The sequence below is a fragment of the Oncorhynchus nerka genome, linkage group LG27 (assembly GCF_034236695.1).
Source record: "Oncorhynchus nerka isolate Pitt River linkage group LG27, Oner_Uvic_2.0, whole genome shotgun sequence".
In the NCBI taxonomy this organism is placed as follows: Eukaryota; Metazoa; Chordata; class Actinopteri; order Salmoniformes; family Salmonidae; genus Oncorhynchus; species Oncorhynchus nerka.
The window spans coordinates 37,271,894-37,298,970 of record NC_088422.1 but is presented as its reverse complement, the minus strand read 5'-3'; the positions used below and the strand labels follow the sequence as shown (position 1 = coordinate 37,298,970).

The window sequence follows — 27,077 nt, the reverse complement described above, 5'->3', positions numbered from 1 at the left end:
GGCCATTGGACATAAACATTACACAACAAGTTGGAAATCGTAAATTCAACAATGTGTGATTTGGAAGGAATCAGTGTGTGCTGGCATGATGATACATTCATTAAAATGACTTCTGTGTGTATGTGCTGTTATGTGTCTAGGCCTCTAGGCTTCCTCTAGGCTTCCTCTAGTCTATGGCACAGCTTACCCCTGTAACAACAACAGAAATTGAAGAGATCTCCCATCAACTTCACTTAAATGTGTTTATTTTATTTAAAGAGACGGATGTATGTCATTCTTATGATAGCCCCAGAAATAAATGATCAACATAAACAGCAATTCCAAAACACAACACATTGAACTACTAAAAAAACATAAACTATTACAGTAGAAAAAAGTGTAATATTAATAGACATAAATATTAACTTAATACACACAAGTAAAATCAAATAAAACATTACTGTCCTTGAGAGAGTGTATGTTTATGAGATACTACATAATATGAACACCCACTCAAACATAACCAAATACTATACTATGGGAGGGAAGTGGAGTCCAAGTGCTTTGCAAGCAAAGAGCTTATGTTAGATACAGTACATACACCCAGTCATTGCAAACACCTCCCAGTCCTTTTCAACATAAAACCAACATTAAAATACTGTACATGCTGATCGCTGGGCTCAACCCAACGCTTATAGAATGGAGACAGATAATGGTGGCTGTGTTCAGGCTCTGGCTTTATTCCAATTTGACAACTCAACCCCTTTGTTAATGCAGTTCAAGGAACAGTTTGGAATGCAGCCGCTGTCTTACATTGACTCTGATCCAGCAGATTGTCTTGTGGTTAATGTTATAGTGGGATTGGGTAACATATGCACTGATGTAACATGGCAACATTCAGACAGCAAGCCACCAATGTAAAATTCCCTCTAAATGAACTGAAAAATATTAATTGGAGTGGCTATTTACATTCCTATGGAACCTTGTGTGCAAAGTAAATGTCCAACATTCTGTGAGCTGCATATGGAGATATATAGCTCTGGGTAGAACAGGAATCAGCTGGAAGGCACTGAGCTGGACTGATTAACAGTCTATTCACTTTGGAGACATAGTTTTCTTACTTTTTTCTGACCTTACTGCATCCTACCTCTAAGCACAAGAGTTAAACAATGCTTACACAGAATGTACTGGAGTACTGGCAGTTCCTGTCGTACGTTAAGTGGTTGTCTGTTCCTTGGTTAAGGCATTCATTGCGATTGATGGACAGGAGTCTGATGAATTCTCTGATGATGGAGTCAGATGAATTCTCTCACAAGTTCTCTCCAGGTGTGTGTATGTGCATGTGTTTGTGTGTTTGTTTACTGGCTAGTTTCCTGTTTCTTGCTGCTGATCCAGTCAGTGTATTGTGTAACACGTGTGTACACCCCAGGCTTGTCTTTCTTCCCACATCCATCTCCCCAGCTGATCAGCCCCATCAGAGTCATCCTCCCATCCTTGGGACAGACAAGAGGACCACCAGAGTCCCCCTGCAGAGGAGCGGAGGCGACGAGGGACATGGGTCAGTTGTGGTTCAGTCATGGTTCAGCAGTAGGCATACAGTTCCATTTGATAAAGATTTGCAGTAGTACTAACATCCAACATGACACATACTTGTTTCAACCGTACCAGCTAACTAGCTATTTAAGTGCTGAGTGTTGCAGAGAGTGTTTGGGGCTTAGGGCTGCATACTACGTGCCAAATGGCACCCTATTACCTACATACGTATATAGTGCACTACTATGGACAAATGCACTATATAAGGAATAGGGCGCCATTTGGGATGCAGACAGAGAGTTTTAGGAGAAGGAAGAAAAAGAGCCCTCCTCACCTTGCAGGCGTCGTCCAGACCCCGGGTGTCCCCGGCACACAGCATGTTGGAGGTGACCACACGTTCAGATAAGACAGTAGGGACACAGCGGTCCTGAGGCCACAACCTCACGTGACCCCTCTTCACCCGCTCAGAGTACATCGCATCAACTATGGGGAGAGGGGAGGGTATTAGATTCATTCCTCAATGCACCTATAGACTATAGAACATTGTTACATCTCTAGACTACATTAAAAAAAGGGTTATCGTCAGAAGATACTGTATGAAATGTATGCATGTATTCCCTTAGGTCAGTGTTTCGTAATCCTGTAAAGGTTTAGTTTTGCCCTAGCTAGTACTACACACCTGATTCCTCTTATCAACTCATCATCAACCTTTTGATTAGTGGAATCAGGAGTGTAATGCTAGGGCAAATACAAATGTCCCCCCTTTTGGGTACCTATGACCAGGATTAAGAAACACTGCCTTAGGTATTTAAAAATGATTCTGTGTGATTTAGGCTACAGAAAATAAACCATAGAACCAGTTTTAAAAAAGAGATTAAGAATTCCACGAAAGGATGATGTCTGTCTTACACTCTTTCTCCTTGCCGTAGCCAGAGATCTCACACTCGGTCCAGTCGGGCAGTACCAGGCCTGGGTCAGGCAGACAGGCGGGTAGGACCTCCGGCGAGTTCACAGCACACAGGCCAATATCACTCTTCAACTTCATCAAGACTGAGGGAGGAAGAGGATGAGGAGAGGGCACCGAGGAGGAGGAGGACCGGGAGAGAATGAGTAATTGCCCTATACTATGTGCTACATATATGCTACATAATCATGTCATAGCCATGTCATAACCATTGGTCATGGTTATTATTAAGGATTGACGTGTCAGTGCTTAAAGGCCCAAATGCAGACGTTTTCATTTCAAATAATTTCTGGGTGACAATTAATTACCTTATCGTAATAGTTTTCTATTAAAATTGACAAAAATTGCTTTTTTAGTCAAAAAATATTTCTCATGAGAGAATTTAGCTAGGACTGTCTGGGAGTGGTCTGAGTGGGGAGGGGAAAACTGAAAACTAGCTGTTATTGGCAGAGAGGTTTGGAACTTTCTTTGTTATCGGTCTATTAACCAATTTTCCGCCTGGTGTTGTCACCAGGCGAGGCAAAACTTCGGCCCATGCAAACATGCTGATTAGGAGGTCCTATATAAATTGTATTTTCAACCAGCAACTAACAGGAAATGACACTGATACATTATTTTCATCAGCTTATGTACAATATGATACAAAACACAGGAAACTGAATTTTGACTGCACTGGGCCTTTAACATTGCATTGGCTCACCAATGTCGTTGTCAAAGTTTGTCTCGTTGTACTTCTCGTGGCTCCAGTACTTCTCCACCTCAAAGATCTGCTCACTGCCGGAGGAGTTCTTACGAAACGTCCTGCCTAGAACCACCTGCAGCCGCTCTGGTTTTAACCTGACGGAAACAGCAGATCACTGAGTTACACCCGTGTGTGTGGGTGTGCACTGCGTGCGTGGATGCGTGTGTATGTGTGTGAATGCGTGCATGAGTGTGTGTACTAGACCTACCCGTTGTCGAAGCAGTGTGCAGCAGAGAGGACCCAGCAGGAGTCTATAAGGACCCCTCCACACTGGAAGATGTGTGCTTTGTTTCTGGGCTGGTACACGTTTATGGCTGCCTGCCATGGCTGCTCTGTGATGTCACTCTTCCGGGCTCCTCCCAGGATACGGAAGGAGGGGAGATTGTTGTCAGCACGCTGGCCACAGGTACCTACCCGCGGGGGACGGCCTTTGTATTAGATTTTGTTTTCTGTTTGTAGATAGAAAAACCTCAACATTCATGGGAAGGAGAGCTGAGGAGCCCAGGAGAGTGGGAGGTGTGGATGAGGAATCGAAGGAGAGCAGGAGGTGTGGAGGAGGAGAGACACTGTGTAGAGGTGAATTGGATGTGTTATTTTGTGGCTGTCCTACCTCTGTTGTTGTTGTTGCTGGTGGGAGCCCTGGGGCCTAGAGTAGTAATGGTGGTTGGTCTCCTCGCTAAAAAACAAACAACAGATACTGTTCAGTATGACATTAAATATCAAGTACTCATACAGTGTGACTACAGTTGCAAGTGTACTTAATTGAACCTCCTACACATTTCACTCACTACAATCCTGACATTGACTCGTCTTCTTAGTTATCATGTGCATTACAGTAAGCTACTGTAAGTAATGACGATGATGGAAATACTTGGCAGAAGAGACAGTGGCCATTTGACCGGCACATGAGAGGACGATGATGCGTATTGCGGCCGATATTATTGGAATGTAGTCATGGTAACAGGGTAACGGGGTACTCACTGCATTTGGTGATATCGCAGAGTTCCCAGGTCAGCTTCATGTTCTTGTAGACGTGACACCAGGGGCTGAGATCACCGTCTGGGTTCCTGTAAGAGAGTGTATAAGTGTGTGTGTGTGTGTGTGTGTGTGTGTGTGTGTGTGTGTGTGTGTGTGTGTGTGTGTGTGTGTGTGTGTGTGTGTGTGTGTGTGTGTGTGTGTGTGTGTGTGCATATCAGTGGAGGCTGCTGAGGGGAGGACGGCTCATAATACGGAGCAAATGGAAACCATGTGTTTGATGTATTTCAGACCAATCCACTCATTCCGCTCCAGCCATTACCATGAGCCCGTCCTCCCCAATTAAGGTGCCACCAACCTCCTGTGGTTTATATGTGCGTGAGAGAGAGTTTGTGTACGTTTCTGATCCTACCTGCAGAAGTTGTGACTCCCCAGCCCCAGCTGTCTGGCGTCAGACCTCCATGCGTTGTAGAACTTGCGGGTGATGAGGGGTGAGTCCCAGGGAAGACAGCTGGAGCCCCTCTTAGTGACGGCCTTCGTCCCCCTGTACGTCTGCCCCGAGGCCTGCACACACTCCACTGGCCTCTGGTCTGGAAAAACACACAGGGTGAGGCGCAGATGACCTCAGATTTAATTTACTCTGTGGACCAAATAACGTTAGTCAGTAAAGCAAACTGGGTGCCAATCTGTTTTTGATTCAACCTCTTGTCATAGTTTGGCAAGGCAACAATGTAACCAAATCCCGGTACACTATAATGGTATCATAGTTAATCATGTTATTACCTGCTGGGCAGCTGGAGAGAGTACAGAACTCCCAGACTATTTGGTTTCCCTTGTAGACATAACACCATGGCTTAGTATCATTGTCTGGATTCCTGAGAGAGAGAGAACAAGGGAGGGGAAAATTGATCAAGAAGGCTTGATTGTTGTGTGTGTGTGCGTGCGTGTGTGCGCATGTGCGCGTGCGTGTGTGTGTACCTGCAGAAGTTGTGGTTGCCCAGCCCCAGGCTGTTAGCCTCTGGTTTCTTGGCTGTGAACTTCTTCCCTCTGAGGGTGGTAGAGTTCCAGTTGATACACTCTGAGCCGATCCGACTGATACTCCACGTACCACGGTATCCTTTACCCTGGCCCACCACGCACTTCTCATTGGTGTCTGTGGAGAGAGAGAAATTAGTCTGTACAATCCAGCCATCCAAACACATAGGTTATGTCCCATTTCCTTTATAGCGCACTACTTTTGACCAGGGCACTAAGGATTCTGGTCCAAAGTAGAGCACTACGCCGGGAATAGGGTGGCATTTTGGACACCGTCATTGGTATCTATGAGGAACCACATCCTAACAACCATGTTGATCTGATAGTCTCTCTGTGTGTCTGTCATCCTCCTGTCGTCCTGCATCATGGTTACATGACTAAGGACTCACTCACACATCTCTTCTGTGTTTTGGCTCCCTGATCTTATGGTATGCATGAAATGACACATGCATGAGTATTGATTAAACTCATTCAGAGAGTATACGGATCTGGCTCACTCAGAGTCATATGTGGAGAGTTTGGCCGCTGTGGTTTCAACAAATGACCATTGGTGAATGATGTCACATGATATGACTCTGGGCTCACTCATTTGGCTGTGAACGCACTCATTAAAAAGTCAACATGTTATTTGGAATTTACATGTGGAATGTTGAGTGGGTAGGGTGTCTACAACAGCCTCCAAACAGAATAAAACAAACTGATTTATGTCAGCAAACCACTGGGTTCCATGGAGTTTCAGATTTTCTCCCGGCTGGCCCACAGACCACAACTCCATAACCGCTATGAGTCATTGTAGCAGGATTGCATTCTACCATTTCCTGCGTGTCTACTGGTCTAATGATGATGGTAACCAAGATTACTACTAGATAGTACTAGATAAGACTCGATAGCAGTGCAGCAGGGCACAGCCAAATTAGCCCAGTGCTAAGGTTGTTTTATTCCACTTATAGCGGTGCTATATATTGCTAAATGAATCTATATAAGGACTAGGGACTAGGGGATGGAATGGAAACTGGTCATATCCATCCCCTTGTCCTTGTTATTCAGTAGCATATGGGCCCAGAGGAGAAGTATTTATTGACAGTGTATTGTAGGTGTGATCTCGGAACGAGTAGGTGTGATCTACTTACTTATTTCACACTGGGCTCCTGTGAAGCCTGGTGGACACTGGCACAGGAAGTCAGTGGAGTAGACCGCCTCCTTACAGGTTCCCCCGTTGTAGCACCTTGACTGATAGCAGGCTACAGGGGCGCGGGGGGGGGGGGGGGGTGTGTAGAGAGGGATGGTCAGACATGTCAGATTTTATTTTATACACCTCTTCTCTTTCTCGAACAACAATGATTTGCTGCAGCGCAGACAAAGTGCCCACCGCTTCTAACAAATGTCATAGCCTCTTTTGCGTCACAATGCTCATCATTTCCCTTTGTCAGAACAGCTTCAACCTCCAATTTCTCTGTTGACAGCGCACAACCTCACACAGGCGGGGGAATATGGAAGTGATTTGTCTGTCACCAGAGAGGGTGGTCATGCCTCACAGCGTTGTGCAGTCGGGGTGAAGGGATGTGTTTACGGGAGGGTTTGTGCCAAGAGTGTTAAAACATGGTGAAAGTCACAATGGGTGAGTGTTCTAATGACTCTCCATCCTAGACCGCACCCTCTCTCTCCACGACACCAACCACTCTCCATTGTGGAGGAAGTAAGGAAACAGAAGAGAGAGGTACTGTAAATAGAGAGTGGCAAGATGGGGGCAGACAGACAGAGGGAGGGGGATGGGACTACTGTTGATCCAACAAAGACAAACAGTGGAAAAGGAAGACTGGAAAAGAGAACAAGACACATAGACAGGCAGAAATGACAGGCTGAACAGTGTAGTAACAGCCGGCCTAGACGGTGTGGGGGTTTGTGAGCGTGTGTGTGTTGGTCTGTATCTATATCTATGTGTAAGTGTGTCTGTGTTTCCACTCACTGATGACGGGCACGTAGTGACAACGCTCTCGTCCTTGTGATGCACAGCGGCAGTACTCCACACGCTGGCCCCTCCATCTCATCCATGTGTCCCCATAACCACGCACCGCACCTGACTGGCCATCCACACAACGCGCTGAGACACACACACACACACACACATACACGGGCACAGACACACAGATAGGCAGACAGACACACAGACACACACAGAGACATACACACCCACGCACACACACACACACACACACACACACACACACACACACACACACACACACACACACACACACACAGACACACACACACACACATACACAGGCACAGACACACAGACAGGCATACAGACACACAGACACACACAGAGACATACACACCCACACAGGTAAAGGGACAGACACACACACACACACACACACACACACACACACACACACACACACACACACACACACACAGGGACAGAGACAAAGACACACAGAGAGAGACAAACATGAGTCATTTACTACAAGAGAGACAGCAAGATTCAAAGACAAGGTGTAAGTGACACACAAACAAATGATTGATTGAAGCTAACACATGATAAATGTGGCGAGAGGGACAGACGTGGGGTGTCAGAGGGGGAGGGTAGATTGACCCAGTTGTAGAGGGTAGAGCGGACGATCCAAGCTCACCTCTATAGTAGCGTGTCCCTCTCTTCGCGCGACGGAGCTCAATCTGCCACGGGAGAGGTAAGAGAAGTGATTTCAAAGCTCCACAGTACCAACAAACAGTAGTGATGAAGTTAACTGCATGGCAACAGTAGTTATGAAGTTAACTCTAGACGCAGATCTATGGTCAGTTTAGCATTTTCCACCTGACGCATTTTGAGAGGTTAAGCTGATCTTAGACCTGCACCAAAGGGCAACTTCTATATCTTTCTGTAGCTGTGGTTAGTGCAGTGGGTGTGGTACCTACTTTGTCCGCTAGGGAGCAGTAGAGAGCTGACAGGAAGAGCAGCAGTCCCAATATTCTGGCCATGGTTGTGTCTGGACCTTTTCTGCTGGAACATACACAAGTAAAGGTTTTACTGAGCTATGTGAAAGAGACTATTTTGGTTGTTTCAGGACAAGTCAAGTCATTGGGTTCAAAACATATCCTAGTGAACAATAGGTCCAACTAGCCGGCTTCCACCCGGTTACGTAACCCTGCACCTTAGAGGCTTCTGCCCTGTGTACATAGACTTGGAATCACTGGCCTCTTTAATAATGGAACACTAGTCACTTTAATAATGTTTAAATCATTTTTACATTCTGCTTTACTCATCTCATATGCATATACTGTATTCTATTCTACTGTATTTTAGTCAATGCCACTCCCACATTGCTCGATCTAATATTTATACATTTCTTAATTCCATTCTTTTACTTTTAGATTAGTGTGTATTTTTGTGAATTGTTAGATACTACTGCACTGTTGGAGCTCGAAACACAAGCATTTCACTGCACCCACAATAACATCTGCTAAATATATGAATGCGACCAATAAAATGTGATTCGATTTGATGTCACCATTATAATACTCTGATGTGTGTAGAGGATGGATGGACTCTTCAATACTAACCCTTCCTCAAACTCTGACCCTGACCTTTCCTTTCCTTTGAGTAAAAGAAAGAGAAAGGTGTAATGTTTTGGGGAATTGGAGGGCATTGCTGATGGCTCTTCCGCTGCTCTGTCGTACACTACATCCTGAAGTCTGAGACTGACTTCATTGAAGTCGTTTGTGGTGATGAGGTGCACGAGGGGCGTTTACAAAACAAAGTAATCAGCGATTGGATCGTCTCTAACCAATCAGAATATCAAAGCCAATGACATATTGTCCAACTCTGGCCCAACCCATCGGTTTCTGGACCAATCAGGCGGCCCCGAATGTTTTCACATTTGGTGGGGGAGTTACTCAGATCCAAACTCATTACGGAGAAGAAACTAAGGTCCGTGGGCGTGGAGTAGCATTTGTGTGTGTGTGTGTGTGTGTGTGTGTGCATGTGCGGAAGTCATACTGATGCCAACTGCATGTACAGTATCAGAATCAGAGTGAGTCTGTGTTTACGTTGGAAAGAACTTTGATGACAGAAAATGTATCCTGTAGTTTGATACATAACATGGGGTGGCAGGTAGCCTAGTGTTTAGAGCATTGGTCTAGTAACCGAAAGGTTGCTGGTTTGAATCCCAGAGCTGACCAGGTAAAAATATGTTGTTTTGCCCCTGAACAAGGCAATTAACCCACTGTTCCCTGGTAGGCCGTCATTGTGAATAAGAATTTTTTGTTAACCGACTTGCCTAGTTAAATAAAGCTTAAATAAAGAAAATGTTTCCTTTGTCCCTCTGCAGAACTTCTGCCACTACCTCCTGCCCCCTGTCCTCTGCCCCTACCTCCTACCTCCTGCCCCCTGTCCTCTGCCCCTACCTCCTGCCCCCTGTCTTCTGCCCCTACCTCCTACCTCCTGCCCCCTGTCCTCTGCCCCTACCTCCTGCCCCCTGTCCTCTGCCCCTACCTCCTACCTCCTGCCCCCTGTCCTCTGCCCCTACCTCCTACCCCCTGTCCCTGCCCCCCTACCCCTGTCCTCTGCCCCTACCTCCTACCTCCTGCCCCCTGTCCTCTGCCCCTACCTCCTGCTCCCTGTCCTCTGCCCCTACCTCCTACCTCCTGCCCCCTGTCCTCTGCCCCTACCTCCTACCCCCTGTCCTCTGCCCCTACCTCCTACCTCCTGCCCCCTGTCCTCTGCCCCTACCTCCTGCCCCCTGTCCTCTGCCCCTACCTCCTACCTCCTGCCCCCCTGTCCTCTGCCCCTACCTCCTACCTCCTGCCCCCTGTCCTCTGCCCCTACCTCCTGCCCCCTGTCCTCTGCCCCTACCTCCTACCTCCTGCCCCCTGTCCTCTGCCCCTACCTCCTACCTCCTGCCCCTGCCCCTACCTCCTGCCCCTGTCCTCTGCCCCTACCTCCTACCTCCTGCCCCCTGTCCTCTGCCCCTACCTCCTGCCCCCTGTCCTCTGCCCCTACCTCCTACCTCCTGCCCCCTGTCCTCTGCCCCTACCTCCTACCCCCTGTCCTCTGCCCCTACCTCCTACCTCCTGCCCCCTGTCCTCTGCCCCTACCTCCTGCCCCCTGTCCTCTGCCCCTACCTCCTACCTCCTGCCCACTGTCCTCTGCCCCTACCTCCTGCCCCCTGTCCTCTGCCCCTACCTCCTACGTCCTGCCCACTGTCCTCTGCCCCTACCTCCTACCTCCTGCCCACTGTCCTCTGCCCCTACCTTCTACCTCCTACCCCCTGTCCTCTGCCCCTACCTCCTACCTCCTGCCCCCTGTCCTCGTCTCACCTCCCTACTCATAACCATTGTCCGCTGTGTTTACAAGATTGTGCTCCCTCTGGGATAAACAGGACAGAGACCCTCTTCACTCTTTCTCTCTCCCTCCAGTGAATGAGTGTCTAACAGAGACCATAGCCCTTAATCCTAAGGAACAAAGAACAGTGTCAAACAACCTAAACACAGCCGGACACGCAAGGGGAAGTCTAAAGAGCTGTGTATGCGTGTATCTGAGTGTGTGAGCTGACAAATCATTGCTGAAGCCCTTTCCCAACATTCCAAGCCAGGGCAGTATGGAAGCGGTTCCTAAAGAGACGAGCAGATGTAGGGCGGGTAGAATGACTCACAACAACATAGAGAGATGAGTGGAGAAGAGGGGGGAAATGACCGGCAACTTTACAGAGTCTGACTCCAAAAAGCCTTTTTGCACTAGCGACTAACCACACAACACACTTAGTTTAAACTGACATTTATAACTTAGGTATTTAAAAAAAAATGTGTGGTGATGGCGGAGTTGTGATGATCGTGCTATTTGGCAACACTGTAGGTTGCTCTGGATAAGAATGTCTGCTAATGGAATTTTACATTTAGGTCACTTCGTAGACGCTCTTATCCAGAGCGCCATACAGTAAGTGCATTCAACTAGGGATTGTAAGACAACCACATATCACAGTCATTGGAATAAAATAAACATTGGAATAAAATGTGAATGAATCTACTTCTCTCTGTAAACATACATGTCAGATTGGAGATGCACTGCAAAACCCTGTTAGGAACCATTGCCTCTCTGTCAACTGTGACTAACCATGACACAACCTTAGAGAGAGGGGGGAAGACAAAGGAGAAAGACAAAAGGTGAAAAACCTAGAAAGTTCAAGGAAGATGGAAAGAGTGAAAAGAGACTGAAGAAGACTCCAGCACTGTGGCCATTGGATGGGACCAAGACCAACATATAAACTTCAGACGCACACACACACACACACACACACACACACACACACACACACACACACACACACACACACACACACCGCAGCCGGCTGGCGGTTGTCTGACTCATCATATGTGTCTGACTGGGCTAATAGCGCTGTTGTTTTGATATAAATGAGGTCAAACTGCTACGCTGGCAAACACACACACACAGCTCAGGAACGTGAAGCTAATCAACTCACAAGACACAAAGACAAGATGTTCCTGGAAAAAAGACTCCCTGAGTCTTTCACTGGGATGACTGCAGGACTGTACTTGTGGAACTCACACACACACACACACACACACACACACACACACACACACACACACACACACACACACACACACACACACACACACACACACACACACACACACACACACACACACACACACAGACAGACAGAGAGAGAAGGGTACATATCCCTTTCAAGCCAGGTGTTTCTCAGCTGGAGGAAACCCCCAGGTGTATTCAGGCGGTGTTTTCTATACCCTAGCTGAGCCTCTCTGGCAGAACATGAGTTTTTCCTCGCTGGGTTTAGTTTCCATCCCGGTTTCCTTGGTGCAGCTGTTCCGCTGTGTTCTGTTCTCCGTTTCCTACCGTCCCTCCCTCTAGTCTGTCAGACCAGGCCATATGTTTCCTGCTAACACTGAGCCTGTGTGTCCCATGTCACTCACTTTTATGCTTTATCTGTCACACACACATACACGCTTAGCAAAAAGGGTTCCAAAAAGGTTATTTGGCTGTCCCCATAGGATAACCCTTTATGGTTCCAGGTATAACCCTTTTTGGTTCCAGGTAGACCTCTTTTGGGTTCCATGTAGAACCCTCTGTAGAAAGGGTTTTACGTGGAACCAAAATGGTTTTACCTGTAGCCAAAAATAGTTCTTCAAAGGGTTCTCTCATGGGGACAGCCGAGTAACCATTTTATGTTCTGCTCTTTTCTAAGAGTGTAGTCCCCATGTCCAGACCCACACACACACGTTTAGTCATGCAGCAGACTTCTTCTATCATTAACATGTGTCTATAACACACACACACACACACACACACACACACACACACACACACACACACACACATACACACATACACGTCACTAAGCGAGGCTGCCTCAGACACCACAGGATTATCAATTGCTGTTTGATAATCCCACAATGTGGTGTGTCTGTGTAGGTTTGTGGCCTGGCAATGATTCTACTAAACCAGCTCTTACAAGATCCAACACACACACATGCACCCACACTAAAACACAAACACACATATATAGTTGCACAGCCCTATTTTGTTGGTAGCATTTTACAAGATAAAAAGGGAAACAATTGACAATTTGTTTTTTCTCTCACTTTTAGTTGATGAGAGTTTAACTCATTTCCTAGCACGGATTAGGAGGCAATTGTCTGTCCCATCTAGTTAGTTAGTGTTTTCTACAGAAAAATGTATGACCGTATATTCCCTTCAGACCCATGAGGGCCAGAGGAAACCTCTGCTCTCTTAGTAGATCAAGTCTGATTGTTGATGTGAATGAGAGACTGTTGAAGCCTGCTGTTGGAGTTTAGTCAGTTATAGACCATCAAGAGCATCAGCCTCAAACCAGAACACTAGGCTAATATTCAGACACACAAACTAATCAAACTCCCCCACAACAACCACATCAGTATGCAGGTAACTCCTTAGCTTAATTTCCTTTCAGTGTTTAGTCATGCAGCAGACTTGGCGAATAATGGTGATTCTGGTTCTGATTACGCTAACAGAATTGTCTCAAAGTGCTGAGCACAGCTCCTACTCCCCCTGTCAGTCTGAGTGACCTAGCCGACCTGTACAGTAAGGATGGGTGACATGCTGACCAGTGACCACAGGAATGCTTCAGCAGATAGAGACTCAGACAGCGGCCATTTCAACTCTCAAGGGATATAAGGAAGTTATTTTATTTACCTAAGTAAGGCTTAGGTGTTAGGGTCAGAGGTTGGTGTTTTATTTAACTCAGCACAGCAGTACACAGTACTCTAGTCAAAAATCAGGATGATCATCAAACTGAATAAGGATGTTTTGAAATACTGATCTACAGCAGCTAGAGTGAGGATAAGAACTAACTAGAGGAAACAACTTCAAAGTGTGCAGTTATACAATAATACTGACGTTGCTGTTGGTAAAATATTATTTTCCCATACCAATAAATCTTAATGAATTGATTTGAAAAGAAGAAAACAGTTGTAGACAGAGGGAGCTGTGTGTGTATGTTATGGTGTATGGGACTGTGCATATATATGTGCCATGATGGCATACCCTTAACCCAGTTATAAAAGAGTTTACTCTGCACTGAGGGAAACCAGGCAGCCATAGGAGTGATCTGATTAGCATCACATTGAACCAGAGTGAACTAGAATGATACGCACCTGTGGTTTGGTTCTAGCTAATTATCTTCCTTTCCTTCTCTTCCTAGGTTTGTTTCCAATATTCTACAATGGTCTTATTTTCCATGTCTGTAACGTGTGCGCTGAGAGTCAGGAAGCAAGTTCAGGGAGTGAGTGTTTTAATAAATAAACGTAACATAATACAAAACAAGAAAACACGAACGACGCACAGACATGACACAGGAACAGAAACAATAACGTCTGGGGAAGGAACCAAAGGGAGTGACATATATAGGGCAGGTAATCAGGGAGGTGATGGAGTCTAGGTGAGTCTGATGACGCACAGGTGCACGTAACGATGGTGACAGGTGTGCGCCATAACGAGCAGCCTGGTGACCTAAAGGCCAGAGAGGGTGCACACGCGACAATGTCTCGTCATTACTTTTTGGGGACGAGACACTGGATATGTTGTGCCCACACTATCATAAGGACTATACTAAGTTATTAACTGTGTCATAATAATGATATAACACATGTCATGAAATCTGACGTCTGCCTATGACCACTGACCTAACACTGTGATGACACTATGTGTTACTTAGGTATGGTAAGCTACTTGGCTGGAGCCATGCCTGCTATACCGGGGTCTTTATCTAAACCCCTCTAAAGGGGGTCTGGTGTGGGGGTCTACTATAGAGGGGCCATTGTGGTCTTTCATGCCCACTCTACACATGGTCTGTGTGACAAATGGCACCCTATTCTCTATTTAGTGCACTACAAGGGCTCTGGACAAAAGTAGTGCACTAAATAGGAAATAGGGTACAATATGGGATGCATCTACGGTATAACACCTGCTCTGTTCATCAGAGAGACGGTGAACGTAGCCACAGAAAAACATTCCGGTTTAGAGAGAGGGAAGGGGGAGAAAAAGAAAAAGTAGAGATTCAGGCGAAAGAGAAAGGAGCGACATAAGAGAAAAAGGGGCAGAGAGAAAGAGGGGAAAGTGACAAAGTAACAGAATACAAAGAGGAGAAAGAGGGGAAAGTGACAAAGTAACAGAATACAAAGAGGAGAAAGAGGGGAAAGCAACCCCCTGAAGTCAGCAGGGTAGTGAATGAGTCGACCGCAGCTAGCTGTATGGAGAGAATAGTTGAATCATCCGTAGGCTGCGGAGAGAAAGGGTAGAGGAAATAGGGAAGAAGGATGGACCAATGGATGGATAGATAGAGAGATTATACATAAAGAGCCATCAGATCACATTTTGAAATGAGACATATCAAATAGAGCACCCACTGTCTAACAAATGAAACCCACTAAACGTATCACTCTATGACCAGACAGACTGGCCGACCAGTGACCACAGAAGGCCAGTCACTCATGACCTGTGAATCAGACAGAGCACTGAGACAGAGCACCGCCACACAATGCCTGGTGACACAACCCACTACAATACTCACTAACAGACCACGATACTCATTCAGAGCAAAGAATGCACTAAATGCACTGATCCGTAAGCAATGATCTGGGATCAACTTGTTACTAAGCAACATAGCTGAGTTTGGACTGCTATGTAGCCCCTTAATCGTCAGCCGGTTCCTGGAAGGGACCCTGTCCTGATGGTGGTGCATGTGAGCCACCTCATGTTTGTCTCGTTCATTCAGTGTATCCGAGGACACTAAGAGTGTGCTGTAGTACTGAGAGATGCTGTCCAGAGGAAATCCCAAGTTAAGAGAGCTGCTTAAAGCCTACAATTATATACAGGGCTAGTCAGGCACAAGGTGGAACCAACACACGCACACATACAGTTAAAGTCGGAAGTTTACATATGCTTAGGTTGGAGTCATTAAAACTTGTTTTTCAATCACTCCACACATTTCTTGCTAACAAACTATAGTTTTGGCAAGGTGGTTAGGACATATACTTTGTGCATGACACAAGTCATTTTTCCAACAATTACAGACAGATTATTTCACTTATAAGTCACTGTATCACAATTCCAGTGGGTCAGAAGTTTACAAACACTAAGTTGACAGTGCCTTTAAACGGCTTGGAAAATTACAGAAAATTATGTTGTGGCTTTATAAGCTTCTAATTGACATCATTTGAGTCAATTGGAGGTGTACCTGTGGATGTATTTCAAGGCCTACCTTCAAACTCAGTGCCTCTTTGCTTGACATCATGGGAAAATCAGCCAAGACCTCAGAAATAAAATTGTAGACCTCCACAAGTCTGGTTCATCATTGGGAGCAATTTCCAAATGCCTGAAAGTATCAAGTTCATCCGGACAAACAATAGTATGCAAGTATAAACACCTTGGGAACACGCTGCCATCATACCTCTCAGGAAGGAGACATGTTCTGTCTCCTAGAAATGAACGTACATTGTTACCAAAAGTGCAAATTCATCCCAGAACAAAGGACCTTGTGTTGATGCTGGAGGAAACAGGTACAAAAGTATCTATATCCACAGTAAAACAAGTCTTGTATCAACACAACCTGAAAAGCCGCTCAGCAAGGAAGAAGCCACTGCTTCAAAACTGCCATAAAAAAGCCAGACTATAGTTTGCAACCGCACATGGGGACAAAGATCATACTTTTGGAGAAATGTCCTCTGGTCTGATGAAACAAAAATAGAACTGTTTGGCCATAATGACCATCGTTATGTTTGGAGGAAAAAGGGGGATGCTTGCAAGCCGAAGAACACCATCCCAAACGTGAAGCACGGGGGGTGCTTTCCTGCAGGAGGGACTGGTGCACTTCACAAAATAGATGGCATCATGAGGTAGGAAAAGTATGTGGATATATTGAAGCAATATCTCAAGACATCAGTCAGGAAGTTAAAGCTTGGTCGCAAATGGGTCTTCCAAATGGACAATGACCCCAAGCATACTTCCAAAGTTGTGGCAAAATAGCTTAACGACAACAAAGTCAAGGTATTGGAGTGGCCATCACAAAGCCCTGACCCCAATCCTATAGGAAATTTGTGGGCAGAACTGAAAAAGCGTGTGTGAGCAAGGAGGCCTACAAACCTGACTCAATTACACCAGCTGTGTCAGGAGGAATGGGCCAAAATTCACCCAACTTATTGTGGGAAGCTTGTGGAAGGCTACCCGAAATGTTTGACCCAAGTTAAACAATTTAAAGGCAATGCTACCAAATACTAATTGAGTGTATGTAAACTTCTGACCCAGTGGGAATGTGAAGAAAGAAATAAAAGCTGAAATAAATCATTCTCTCTACTATTATTCTGACATTTCACATTCTTAAAATAAAGTGGTGATCCTAATTGACCCAAGATAGGGAATGTTTACTAGGATTAAATGTCAGGAATTGTGAAAAACTGAGTTTAAATGTATTTGGCTAAGGTGTATGTAAACTTCCGACTTCAACTGTACACACACACACACACACAGCTACCTCCAGGGAACCACATTCCAAGAAACATTTTCTCAGTGTAATCTCTGTCCTGTTATCTGAAATAACACTGCTTCACTTGTTACAACTATTTGCAACAAGAAGTTTAAGAATGACCTCATTTTAGAGCTGTTGATTACTGAGAGAACTGATGGATGATGAGAAATGAAAGCGGGATAGTGAGATGAACACTGGAGAGAAAGGTGGGAGAGAGATGACGGTATGAAACAGAATGTGAGGGGAGTATTAGGTTGAGAGAGAGGGATAAAGAGCGAAGAATGGAGAGAGAGGTGGAGGGATTGCGAGAGAGGTGGAGGGATGGAGCGAGAACGATGACATTAGTGAAAGAATACAAGAGTATCAAGTGGAGAAAGGGATAAAGAGAGATGAATGGAGAGAGAGAGAGGTGGAGGGATGGAGAAAGAGAGATGAGTTTGGGTGTGAAAGATTTGTGATGGAAGGGGAGAGGAATGTGGGAGAGAGAGGTGGCAGGGAATGGTCAGCAGTAGTTGTTTTGAGCAGTGAGAAAGCACTAATAGGTGAATTCCTTTTGACTGACTAACTCTGTCACTCCCAACATAGCCTACATGTGCCAAGGTGCGGAGACATCCACCATCAGGTGACAAGAATGGCATAGACCTGAAATACATGAGAGCTATATACTGTGTAAGTAATGGAGCATAACTGGCCTACGCAATAGGAACCAAGAGTGTAAATATCCGCTTGCCATTTACACCCTTAACTGATCCAAATTCCCATAGGACCAGACCTGGGTTCAAATACTATTTCAAATATCTCAATTACTTTTACAAAGATTTCGAATGAAGTTTTCAGATATTTTTTCCTTGAAAAGACAAGTAGTTGAATATCGAAATGTATTTGGAAATACACCTGTAAAGTATTTGAAAATACTCAAATTACACTGACTAAATTACATTCCCCTGCATTTAACAAAGGTATTTGAAAATATTATTTGAAAATACTTTCTTTACAAATAACCATTAAAATACTCAAATAAAAGTATTTGTTTTGGACTGTTTATTTTAAAAATACTCAAATACACAGAATGTATTTTATTTTAAATACCTCAAATACATACGTATTGGAACCCAAGTCTCCATAGGATATAGAGTAGTTTATAAACCAAATCTAGATGTAATTGAATTGGTCCATATTCCTGATAAATAAATTTAGGGAAACACTAAAGTATAGATTCAACTATGTAATCTCATCTATAGATGTGACAAATAAAAAAAAATCTAAGCATCCAAAACAACAACCTATGAGAAACTGCTATAATGACTTAATTATAATTAGCCTACCTATGCATTCAGTTTAAAAATATGCACAAAGGCAAAGCATGGAAAAACTCGATTAAAACAAACGTGGGAAAAAAAACGTTAAAAGTTCATTAAAATTTGATTTGACATTCCATTTGAGTACAGTAACGTTATTACTGAAATCCTTTGGCGTTCCATTAGAAATCAACTGTTATTTAGCGGACTAAATCCACTCCATGGTGAAGGAAGTCTGCTTGCTATACAGAAATAATCCGCAAAATGTTTTAGTCTAATGCAATCACTTCTACAAAAGCCTAAACACCAACTGAAATCTGGAAAACAGAAGGCAATGTGGTTGTATTGACATCGATATTCTTACCTTGTCCTTGTGTATGGTATGTTCCTAGTCCTCAATATCCCTCTAGTGACAGTTGGGTTCGGGGGTTCGGGGGTCCAGGGCGGGCTGACGATGAAGTGTGATCGCTGCTCTGCTTCTCTCGGTTTTTATCCGTGCCTCTAGTTTTTTTTGCGGAAGAGGGAGGGTTGTTTGGAAATGATCGAGCCAGAGAGGCAGGCTTGCCCGATGATGATGCGGTTTGGGCGGGTATCTGGTTTGGCTCCGGATTAGAGCATATAAACAACTGATAACGGATAGCGTATAATAGCTAGAGTATGAGGTCAACGTCAATGAGGTAATCAGTATTCACAACGTGATTTATTGCCACTCGATATGTTGAGTCACTTCTGTTGAAAACGTAGATTTTTCTATTGTTACTATACATGATTTGACTATTTCCAGAGGCGTCTGTCTGTCTGTCTGTCTGTGTGTCTGTATCTGGTTGGCATTGGCCTCCCCATGGCTCCTGGCCAGGCCAGAGTTAAGGCTGTCGGTGACAGGGTGGGTTCAGTTCCAATGAAAATCCAGTTAGTGGTGCATCTGGCACCAGGGCTGTGACCCCATTGTGGTTCTCTGACATCCCACAATCCCCTGTCTTGACCCATCCCATCCTCAGGAAGTCTGTCAATCACTCAGTCACCAAGGCCCGGTTTTTTAAATATTTTTTTATGTATTGAAATAGAATTAATAGATCGGACAACTCAATGACTTGAATGGGGATCCCTGTTCTATTCATTCTATTTCCATGCCATTTAACCCTATCTGATACCCGAAATCCAGATAGAGAACTTTTGAAAAACTTGGTCCTGAATAGCAACTCATTCAATAGAAATTGAACAACAGAAATTCTAATTCTACAGCTTCTTCATTGCAACTCCACGTTAGGGGCTGCTACAAAGACTCCAAACATTGTCCTTGTGTGCTGTTACGGAGAATATGACTGAAGTTGTTTAACTTTTATTCAACTGGGAGAGGAAACTATTTTTATGGACTAATTTAGTGGTTGGGGAAGTTAATTGAACATGTCTGTCAACTCCATCTCTGTTAGATTAGTGTGGAGTCACCAAGGTTTGATGAGGAAACGCACGCATACATTTACAGTACACACACACAAACACACACTTACAGTACACACACACACGTTTGTCACTGATTGTGTCACGATACGGTTGTGCTCATACTACTTGATGAATAAGGATGCAATTATAACCAAGTCATGTCAACAAAATAATTATCTGTAATTAATGCAATGCGATGACCACAATGCCAATGCAATGAAACAGTTTTGATCCCCTTTTGTGGGCATGTAGCGCAACGCAACATGATTCTAGGGTTTGGTGCACAATTTTGTACTAAGCTTAGGAAGGTATTAGGCCTACAACTCAGGTTTTTGTTAGTTTAAGGCATGCACATTTGGAACTATATCAAGTTACAGCTATACACTTTTACCTCTACTACGATGTATAGTTTTGTGCATAGCAGAGTTAACTTAGGCCAAAGGCAAGTGCACTGTAATTGTGACATTACTAGGCCTTTTTACAAAACCTCATATTAAGCCAACAGGACCAGGAAACAACACCATTTTTAGTAAATGTAAACAGGAAATAGTTTCTCTAAACATAGGCCACTCAGTTAGAGTCTCTATGCACATACAAAGCACACGTCACAAGTGTAAAGACTTTGTCTACGTCATATGTGTGGAGTTTTTGTACATAAATAAAAGCATGTATACAGGATGGGTATGAACCACAGTGAGGGTGCAAATCAGCCGGATGTGGGAAGGATGTTTCATGTTGTTGTTGATCTGGAAATGTGATGACATTTTCATTACAAACAAGTTGAATTCTTTGTGATGACACTATTCTGGAAAAACTGAGCTTTTGAGTGCCAATAATCTGTTGCAACAATCATTGCATTATTGTCTTACATCAGGTGGCATCACTTCTATGTAACACTCGTCCCCCTCAACTGACAAATCATTGTGCTATCTGACTTAAGGCAATGTTATTGCATAGCATTGTGAACATGATACCACTAAGTTCTTTACCAGGATTATTTACACTCTTAGAAAAAAAGGTGCTATCTAGAACCGAAAAGGGTTTTTCGGCTGTCCCATAGGATAATCCTTTCAAGAACCCATTCTGGTTCCAGGTAGAATGCCTTTTGTCAACCTGGGCTCAGGGGTAGACGTAGCATAGTAAATGTAAATCCGGGGGACTGCAATTAGTTTGATATTTCGTATGTTATGTTATTAATATTTTTTATTTTTTATTTAACCTTTATTTAACCAGGTAGGCTAGTTAAGAACAAGTTCTCATTTACAACTGAGACCTGGCCAAGATAAAGCAAAGCAGTGCGACACAAACAACAACACAGTTACACATGGAATAAACACAAATACAGTCAATAACACAATATAAAAAAAGTCTATATACAGTGTGTACAAATGAGGTAAGGTAAGAGAGGTAAGGCAATAAATAGGCCATAGTGGCGAAATAATTACAATTTAGCAATTAAACACTGGAGTGATAGCTATGCAGAAGATGAATGTGCAAGTAGAGATACTGGGGTGCAAAGGAGCAAAATAAATAAATAACAGTATGGAGATGAGGTAGTTGGATTGGCTATTTACAGATGGACTATGTACAGATGCAGTGATTTATGAGCTGCCCAGACAGCTGGTGCTTACATTTAGTGAGGGAGATATGAGTCTCCAGTTTCAATGATTTTTGCAATTCGTTCCAGTCATTGGCAGCAGAGAACTGGAAAGCAAGGCGGCCAAATGAGGAATTGGCTTTAGGGGTGACAAATGAAATATACCTGCTGGAGCACGTGCTACAGGTGGGTGCTGCTATGGTAACCAGTGAATATGAAGCGAGGGCCAACCAACGAGAGCATACAGGTCACAGTGGTGGGTAGAGTATGTGGGGCTTTGGTGACAAAACGGATGGCACTGTGATAGACTGCATCCAATTTGCTGAGTAGAGTGGATCCAATATGTGCGTCAATGGTATGATATGTTACAAATTACAATTTATATGATATGTTATGAATTCCAATTTATTTTGGCTAATGTTAGATAGATAGGCGACTAAAGTTTCAATTAGCTAGGTGGATAATGTTAGCTAGGCCAGGGATTAGGCTTAGGGGTTAAAGGGATACTTTGGGATTTGGTGATTTTGGGTAATTTCCTCTTTACCCAGAGTCAGACAAACTCATGGATACTATTTTTTATGTCTCTGCAGTTTGAAGGAAGTTGAAAGTAGCATATCGTTAGCTTAGGGCAATTGCTGAAAGTCAATTTGTACTGTATGTACTAGCCAGCTCCTCTCAGAAGCAGAGAAATAGACATTCTAACAAACCCAAAGCTGTGTAGCTCGCACTTTGTATGCTCAGTATTCTTAACAAGTATATATTAGATTATACCATTTTTAAATCATTTTTTTCTTTCTATTTTTATTCTCCAAACTGTGTATTTCTGTCACACCCTGATCTTTTTCACCTGCCTTAAAAATGTTTTATTACATTTTTCACCTTTATTTAACTAGGCATGTCAGTTAAGAACAAATTGTTATTTAAAATAACAGCCTACCCCGGCCAAACCAGACGACGCTGGGCCAATTGTGCGTCACAATTGGGACTCCCAATCAGGGCCAGATGTGATGCAGCTTGAGTTCAAACCAGGTACTGCAGTGATAGACACTGTATCTCAGTGTAAGAGCTAAGACCACTGCGCCACTCAGGAGCCCAATTATCCCCAGTATATTTATACCGTGTTCTCTGTTTGTCTGTTGACAGTTTGTTTTGTTCGTCAAGCCTACCAGTGTTTTTCCACTTGCTCCTGTCCTTTTCTAGTTTTCCCGGTTTTTACCATTCTGCCTGCCCTGACCCTGAGCCTGCCTGCCGTTCTGTACCTTATGGACTCTGATCTGGATTACTGACCTCTGCCTGCCCTTGACCTGTCATTTTGCCTGCCCCCTGTTCCAGTAATAACCTTTTGTTGCTTTGACACTGTCTGCAACTGAGTCTTCTCCTGATAAGTGATAATTTCATTAATCCGCTGTGAGGATGGGCGCAAGGATAAATTGTGTTCGAGTGTAAACACAGTTGGCCAACTGACACAGCAGGACAGTGGCAGTTTTGAACGAGTTCACTAGATATCAACCCTTACAAAAAAAGATTGCAGTTTTGAAACTTCAGTAACTGCAGTCAACTGTGGTATTTTGGACACAGTAATTGCAGAATAACTGCAGTGTACACTTCAAAATGACTGCAGTAAAAAAAATGTGTTATTTTTTGCAGCATACTGCACTCTAACTGCAGTTATACATCAGTGTACTGCAACCTTATTTGTAAAGAAGTAAGCAAAGTGTGGAATAGTACATCCGCAGACATGTCCAAAGCAATATTTTTACCCAGTAACCATGACTGAAGATTGTTGACACTGCTGGACGTATTTTCAAGCAATTCAATAGCTTACTTTAGCCCACGTAGCTAGCTACAGTGCCTTCAGAAAGTATTCACACCCATTTACTTTTTCCACATTTTGTTGTGTTACAGCCTGAATATCAAATGTATTAAATTCAGTTTTTTGGGGTCACTGGCCTACACAAAATACCCCATAATGTAAAAGTGGAATAATGTTTTTAGAAAAATTTCCAAATTAATTAAAGATGAAAAGCTGAAATGTCTTGAGTTTATAATTATTCAACCACATTGTTATGGCATGCCTAAATAAGTTCAGAAGTAAAAAGTGTGCTTAACAAGTCACATAATATGTCGCATGGACTACAAAATAGTGTTTAACATGATTTTTGAATGACTACCTCATCTCTGTACCCCACACATACAATTATCTGTAAGGTCCTCAGTCAAGCAGTGAATTTCAGATTCAACCACAAAGACCAGGAAGATTTTCCAATGCCTTGCAATTAAGGGCACCTATTGGTAGACGAGTATAAAAATAAAAGTATTTTAAAAAGCAGACATTGAATATCCCTTTGAGCAAGGTGAAGATATTAATTACACTTTACATGGTGTGTCAATACACCCAGTCACTACAAAGATACAGGCGTATTTCCTAACTCAGTTGCCAGAGAGGAAGGATTTAATTATATCTGAAACCGCTCAGGGATTTCACCATGATGACTGTGGTGACTTTAAAACAGTTAGAGTTGTTTTAAATGGCTGTGATAGGGGAAAACTGATTATGGATCAACAACATTGTTGTTATTCCACAATACTAACCTAACTGACGGAGTGAAAAGGAGGAAGCCTGTAACAGATTAAAAAATATTACAAGACATGCATCCTGTTTGCAATAAGGCATTCAAGTTCAACTGCAAAGAAATGTGGCAAAGAAATGTTTATGTTCTAAATACAAACATTATGCTTGGGGCAAATCTAACAACACATTACTGTGTACCACTCTTCATATTTTCAAGCATAGTGGTGGCTGCATCATGTAATGGGTATGCTTCTCTAGGACGTTTTTTAGGATAAAAAGAAACGGAATAGAGCTAAGCACAGGCAAAATCCTAGAGGGAAACCGGGGTCAGTCTGCTTCCACCAGACACTGGGGGATTAATGAACTTTTCAACAGGACAATAACCTAAAACACAAGGCCAAATCTACAAAGGAGTTGCTTACCAAGAAGACAATCAAATCAAATTAATTTATATAGCCCTTCTTACATCAGCTGATATCTCAAAGTGATGTACAGAAACCCAACCTAAAACCCCAAACAATGCAGGTATAGAAGCACGGTGGCTAGGAAAAACTCCCTAGAAAGGCCAAAACCTAGGAAGAAACCTAGAGAGGAACAGGGCTATGAGGGGTGGCCAGTCCTCTTCTGGCTGTGCCGGGGGGAGATTATAACAGAACATATGAGAGAGAGAAGAGAGAGAGACCAGTGACTCAACCTACTCAAGTGACGCACACCCCTCCTAGGGACGGCATGGAAGAGCACCAATAGGCCAGTGACTCAGCCCCTGTAATAGGGTTAGAGGCAAAGAATCCCAGTGGAGAGAGGGGAACCGGCCAGGCAGAGACAGCAAGGGTGGTTCGTTGCTCCATTGCCTTTCCATTCACCTTCACAATCCTGGGCCAGACTACACTCAATCATAGGACCTACTGAAGAGATGAGTCTTCAATAAAGACTTAATGGTTGAGACCGAGTCTGCGTCTCTCACATGGGTAGGCAGACCATTCCATAAAAATGGAGCTCTATAGGAGAAAGCCCTGCCTCCAGCTGTTTGCTTAGAAATTCTAGGGACAATTAGGAGGCCTGTGTCTTGTGACCGTAGCGTACGTGTAGGTATGTACGGTAGGAACAAATCGGAAAGATAGGTAGGAGCAAACCCATGTAATGCTTTGTAGGTTAGCAGTAAAACCTTGAAATCAGCCATTGCCTTAACAGGAAGCCAGTGTAGGGAGGCTAGCACTGGAGTAATATGATCAAAGTTTTTGGTTCCAGTCAGGATTCTAGCAGCCGTATTTAGCACTAACTGAAGTTTATTTTGTGCTTTATCCAGGTAGCCGGAAAGTAGAGCATTGCAGTAGTCTAATTAGCCTGTTTGGGCTAGGGGGCAGCATTTTCACTTTTGGATGAAAAGCGTGCCCAGAGTAAACTGCCTCCTACTCAGTCCCAGATATGCATATTATTAGTAGTATTGGATAGAACACACTCTGAAGTTTCTAAAAATGTTTGAATGATGTATGTGAGTATAACAGAACTCATATGGCAGGCAAAAACCTGAGAAAGAATCCAACCAGGAAGTGGGAAATCTGAGGTTTGTAGTTTTTCAACTCAGCCCCTATTGAAGATACAGTGGGATATTGGTCATCTTGCACTTCCTAAGGCTTCCACTAGATGTCAACAGTCTTTACAATGTTGTTTCAGGCTTCTACTGTGAAGGGGGCTGAATGAGAGGGGATTGAGTCAGGTGTCTGGCAGAGAGCCACGGGCTCGTGACGTGCGGTCATGAGAAAGTTACCTCTCGTTCCATTGCTTTTCTACAGACAAAGGAATTCTCCGGTTGGGACATTATTGAACATTTATGATAAAAACATCCTAAAGATTGATTCTATACATCGTTTGATATGTTTCTACGACCAGTAATATAACTTTTTGGAATTTTCGTCCGACAATTCCGTTGGACTTGCCCGCACCTCGTGAGTTTCGATTTGCTTACTAAACGCGGACACAGCGGTTGCATTAAAGGTGAAGTTTATCTAAAGTTCCATGTATAATAGTTGTATTATCAATGTTTATTATGAGTATTTCTGTGAATTGATGTGGCTCTCTGCAAAATCACCACATGTTTTGGAACTACTGAACATAACATGTCAATGTAAAATGAGATTGTTGGATATTAATATTCACTTTATCGAACAAAACATACATGTATTGTGTTAACATGAAGTCCTATTTACATTTACATTTAAGTCATTTAGCAGACGCTCTTATCCAGAGCGACTTACATGAGTGTTATCTGATGAAGATCATCAAAGGTTAGTGATTCATTTGATCTATATTTCTGCTTTTTGTGACTCTCTTTGGCTGGAAAAATTGCTGTGTTTTTCTGTGACTTGGTGGTGACCTAACATAATAGTTTGTGGAGCTTTCGCTGTAAAGCCTTTTTGAAATCAGACACTGTGGCTGGATTAACGAGAATTTTGTTGTTAAAATGGTGCCTAATACTTGTATGCTTGAGAAATTATATTTATGAGATTTCTGTTGATTGAATTTGGCGCCCTGCAATTCCATTGGCTGTTGGCGAGGTTCCCAGACAGGCTAACCTAGAAGTGACAGAAGCATTGATTCATTTTTTTGCATCATTTTTGGACAGAACATTTCTGATATTTGCAATGTTACGTAGATGGAAAAAGAGAGATCAGGGTCCAGAGTTACGCCGAGGTCCTTCACAGTTTTATTTGAGACGATTGTACAACCATCGAGATTAATTGTCAGGAACAATGAATGTTCCTGAGTGGCCGAGTTACAGCTTTGGGTTCAATTTAGTTTGAAGAGCTTGAAGAATTTTGAAAAGAATAATGGGCTGAACAATGCAGGTGTAGAAAGCTCTGAGGCTTCCCCAGAAAGACACCTGTAATCACTGCC

At 43.6% G+C, this 27,077-nt stretch overlaps 1 protein-coding gene across 2 annotated transcripts; it reads right to left on the bottom strand.

Moving 5' to 3' along the window:
- Positions 1-228: 228 nt before the first annotated feature.
- On the bottom strand, positions 229-19,045 carry LOC115111726 (tissue-type plasminogen activator). Of its 2 annotated transcripts, none has more exons than XM_029638077.2 (15): positions 18,938-19,045; positions 8,151-8,232; positions 7,868-7,910; positions 7,195-7,329; positions 6,359-6,469; positions 5,172-5,346; positions 4,977-5,068; positions 4,606-4,783; positions 4,200-4,285; positions 3,829-3,894; positions 3,427-3,628; positions 3,177-3,313; positions 2,422-2,562; positions 1,847-1,995; positions 229-1,505 (listed from the first exon to the last, which is right to left on the bottom strand). In XM_029638077.2, exons 2-15 carry the CDS (start codon positions 8,211-8,213, stop codon positions 1,338-1,340), a joined length of 1,746 nt encoding a protein of 581 aa, XP_029493937.1. In that variant the 5' UTR covers positions 8,214-8,232; positions 18,938-19,045; the 3' UTR covers positions 229-1,337. The 2 variants fall into 2 exon arrangements, with proteins under 2 accessions (XP_029493937.1, XP_029493938.1); XM_029638078.2 differs by having other exon boundaries at positions 8,151-8,235; positions 18,938-19,042.
- Positions 19,046-27,077: the final 8,032 nt, after the last annotated feature.